Genomic DNA, 4,092 nt, shown 5'->3' on the forward strand with positions numbered 1-4,092 from the left:
AAATGTTTGTTGCTGATGTTGCAACAGATAAAGGCATTAAAAGATAGTTACAAATCTCCAAACATTTTTGTTCTTTTTTTGGGGGGGTCTTCCCACACCATGCATTTAAATCCCCCACTTCACTTCCTCACTTAATGCGTAATATTCACTGCAAACAACTAGCTAAGCCATTCAGTCCAACATGGAGAGATCACACCCCAAACCTGCATTAAAGGTTTCTTCTTCAATTCCTTTTCACTTATTTCTTATGTTTTTTCAATGCTTTTGGTTAATTTCCTAACAAGTTTGTCCGATACTACTTACTCATTTTCGTCAAATCCTTAATTAAGCATACTTACGTGAGTAGAACACTATCTATCACGGTCAAAGGTAGAAAATTTTTTAAAGAACTGAATAGGAATTTTATCTTATGATTTCATCATCTTTGAGGTCGAAGTACTATTTTACTACATATCAACTTTTAATTTTACTATATATTAAAAACTAAAAAGTAAATTTTCCATTTGAGAGGACCAAAATTCTTACTTATTCCTTTAAATTCGCTTCTACTCGAACCAACAACTTCCAAGATCGCAATATCTTTGCTATCTACTTAAATATAATAATTGGTTTGGTAGGAAATTGGGTAATGTTAGAGCTTCCTTTTACATGAGTGTAGCATCACGGTTCTTAGCTCTTTTTTTTATACAATACCTAAAATTACCCAACCCTTCCCCAACTCTTATATTGACAACCATACCGATACCATACCAACTGAGTTAAGACTCAATCGACAATGTAAATCTTTAATATTTTATTTATCAATTGTTGTCTTGCTTATTTGGGTTGTACCATTAATATTTATTTATTTTTCTTTTGAGCAGCCAAAAGATCAGGTGAAGGACAAATATTCCAAAGTAAACACATTTATCCATATATATTAATTTCCACTAATATTTCACTTTTAAATAAATAAATAAAAGGCCAAATTTGTATGAATATAGGTTACACCCAAGCCTGCAGCCAAGGAAAATACTAAGCCACAAGAGTTCAAACTTCACACTGGACAAAGAGCCGTTAAGCGTGCTATGTTCAATTACTCGGTACGTATAATTCACCATCACTTTCATGAATTAAGTGTTTTTTTTTCTTGCTTATATAATTATTAATTATTAATCAGGTGGCGACCAAGTTTTATCTCTTGGAAATACAGAAGAAACAAGTTGAGAAAGTGCAAAAGGTAATTAAGAAAAATTATTAATTTAAATTAATGATTAATTATTTAATAACATGAATAAACATTGAATGGAGATCAGATGATTGAAGATGAAGAGATACGTTGTTTAAGAAAGGAGATGGTTCCAAAAGCTCAACTCATGCCTTTCTTCGACAGACCCTTTTTCCCTCAAAGGTAAAATGATAAATATAAACAAATAATATGAATTATTATTAATAAAAAGAAATGGAAATGCAGATCGAACCGGCCTTTAACGATCCCGAGAGAACCGAGTTTCCGCACAGTGAATTCTAAATGTTGGAGTTGCATATCGGAGAATGAGCTCTATTATTTTCACCATGCTCATGCTTGGAACCCCATCAAATGAACACACAGTTAATAAAGGTTGCACACAGTACTCAAATTAGTGTGATTGATGGACTACGTGCGTGCGTGCGTGCATGCATGATCCATGTACAATATATCAACATATGTAGTTGTAGGATGTTCCATTCTATCTCATCTCATCTCTTTTGTCATCGCCTTTTGTGTTTTGTCGGCTTAGACAGTGTGAGTAAGGTAGATATATAACCCCTTTCCACTAGTCTTTTAGTTTCAAAATAAAGACGTGATTGTATGTATCTTTTTAATTTTTTTGGCATAAAAAAACTCATAATTTTCCCTTTAATTTTCTTGTTTCTTTCCATGAAAACCAAAGCACCAATACAAACACGATTACTTAATTATGAAAAACAATTTATCTGTCGATTGTATTTTATTTCGATTGGCATGGATATTATCATTAATACAGGAGAATGTAGATTCCAATACACTGAAATGCAAGGGATTATGAATAGTTGAATGCACTTATTAAAAATCCATCAAGATAAAAAGATATTTTCAGCATAAGGACAACTTGTATTCAAAGTTCAATGCACTTATTAAAATTTTACCTAAGTTACTTCTTGAGTTATCAAACACAAATTCAGTTGAATATATATAAAGTAAAATTTATAAAACAACAAATTTTATTATATTGGTATTTATGTTTTTCTTAATAATTTTATAATTATATTTAAAACTATATATTTGAAGCTATAACTTTAAAATAAATATTTAAATTGAAATATTTAAAGTCTTTTGAGTGCAAATTTAATTGGTTTGATTTACGATTTAGTCCTTAAAATATACTTATTTTTCTACTTTTGTATATAATTTTCTTTTTGTCTCAATTTGATATTTAAAGTACACTCAGATTCCCAGTTTGGTACCTAAAGTATGCGTTTTGATACGAGCCAAGGAGGTGACACTCAAGGGGTGGTTTTTCCTAGTGGTCCAATCACTCGAAGCAAGGCACGACAATTAAAATCAAAGATGAATGCTTTTGTCCAAGACTTTGTTGCTACAAATTTAATTCATCATGTTCGTGACGTTGACAAATATGGGAATGCAATTCACTGGACCAATCTTGGAATAGTGAAAGCCCATAAATTGGTGGATTAATCTTTTATGTATCTTATTATTATTTACTTAATTCTCATTGGTTAGAACACATCACTTATGAGTTTTAAGTAATTTTATTGGTTAGGTTATTATTTATTTATTTTCTTAGAGTTTTATTAGGGTTCAATTACTCTTGTATTTTGCCTATAAATAGGCTTGCTCTCTACACATTGAGGGGGGAATAAAAAAAAAAGAGTATTTGTTTTCTTCCAAATTTGTGTGAGGTAATTTTTTTGAGAGTAGAGTGATTCTTCTCTTGCTATTTAGTTTGGAGTTTGTTACTTTCGAGGGTATTTCGGAGTTACAAATATTCAAATTTCTTTCCCGTTCATCGGTGTTTCTAGAGGTTCTTCTTCTAGGGGTTTCGTAGGGAGCCGCTCAATCATTGTCATTTTTGGGTACAAGTTAACCAAGGGTTCCATAGGGCAAATCTATCCTTTTATTATTATTATTATTATTTAACTAATTTTATTTATTCTCGTTTTTATTTCTAATTTGTGTTTCTCTTGTGTCTAGATCCGGGGTTCCGCATCAGTTGGTATCACTTTCAGGCCATTCGGGGTTTTTTTTCTCTTCGCTTATTCTTTAAAAAAAAACAGCAAAAAGAAAAAAAGAAAAAAAAGAAAGCAAAAAGCGCAAACAAAAAAAAAACCGCAAAAAAAGTGGCCTATCTTTCATACGTAGGTTTTTTCTTTTTCTTTTCCTATTATTATTATTATTATTTTTATTTTTCCCAAAATTGAATTTCTTTTCCTTCTTCTTTTCTTGACTCAAGTATAATTAAAGCTTCAATTTTTGAAAATCTTAAGACACCGAACGTTTCTGATTTTTGTTTTTTTTTAAATTGGGTAGAGTTTTCTTAAGTTTTCTTCTTATTAAAGCTTTTCTTTGATTCTAGAGTAAGGGATCGTTGCAGGTCTACGTTTTTTGTTTCTCTTACGTTTTTCTAACACTTTGTTTCTTCTTGTGTTAACAGATATTAAAGGCACGCACAATTCCTTCATCCGTGTAACCTCCATTACATATTGCCTCATCAAGTTTATTGGCCTCTTAGAGCAATTGGAGTCTTCATTGTTTCTTTGAAGTTTGCACCTCCGTTATTTGATCTTGATTAGTAACCCTCTCCAAACATATTTACAAGTTTTGAATCATTCAGAGAGTTATTCTTTTGAGAGCTAACGAGTGAGGTTATTATTATTTTTTCTTTCTTGTTCCTGTTTGTTTGATCTTTCACAAATACTATGCCGCTCACTAGATCCCAAACTAGTAAAAATGAATAGGATGAGCAAAAAAGTGAGAACGATCCTTTGGTCGAGTTGTTACAAAAAGAGATGAAAAAGTTGCAAACTCAATTCGAACATCGCATGACCCAGATGTTACAAGAGCAAAGGGAG

At 31.3% G+C, this 4,092-nt stretch overlaps 1 protein-coding gene across 1 annotated transcript; it reads left to right on the forward strand.

Annotated features, from left to right (window-relative positions):
* Nucleotides 1-69: 69 nt before the first annotated feature.
* Nucleotides 70-1,883, forward strand: LOC121220214 (protein TPX2). The gene is made up of 6 exons (XM_041099590.1): nucleotides 70-214; nucleotides 864-896; nucleotides 984-1,082; nucleotides 1,160-1,219; nucleotides 1,296-1,390; nucleotides 1,454-1,883. The coding sequence occupies exons 1-6, from the start codon at nucleotides 182-184 to the stop codon at nucleotides 1,581-1,583; spliced, it is 450 nt and encodes a 149-aa protein (XP_040955524.1). The 5' UTR covers nucleotides 70-181; the 3' UTR covers nucleotides 1,584-1,883.
* Nucleotides 1,884-4,092: the final 2,209 nt, after the last annotated feature.

This window comes from Gossypium hirsutum, chromosome D08 (genome assembly GCF_007990345.1).
Source record: "Gossypium hirsutum isolate 1008001.06 chromosome D08, Gossypium_hirsutum_v2.1, whole genome shotgun sequence".
Taxonomy (NCBI): domain Eukaryota; kingdom Viridiplantae; phylum Streptophyta; class Magnoliopsida; order Malvales; family Malvaceae; genus Gossypium; species Gossypium hirsutum.

Bases quoted from the DNA above. Each gene is read 5' to 3' on its own strand.
- LOC121220214 (XM_041099590.1), top strand. From the start codon at position 182: ATGGAGAGATCACACCCCAAACCTGCATTAAAG. The intron at 215-863 runs GTTTCTTCTTCA...TCTTTTGAGCAG, and splicing joins ACCCCAAACCTGCATTAAAG to CCAAAAGATCAGGTGAAGGA. The intron at 897-983 runs GTAAACACATTT...GTATGAATATAG, and splicing joins TGAAGGACAAATATTCCAAA to GTTACACCCAAGCCTGCAGC.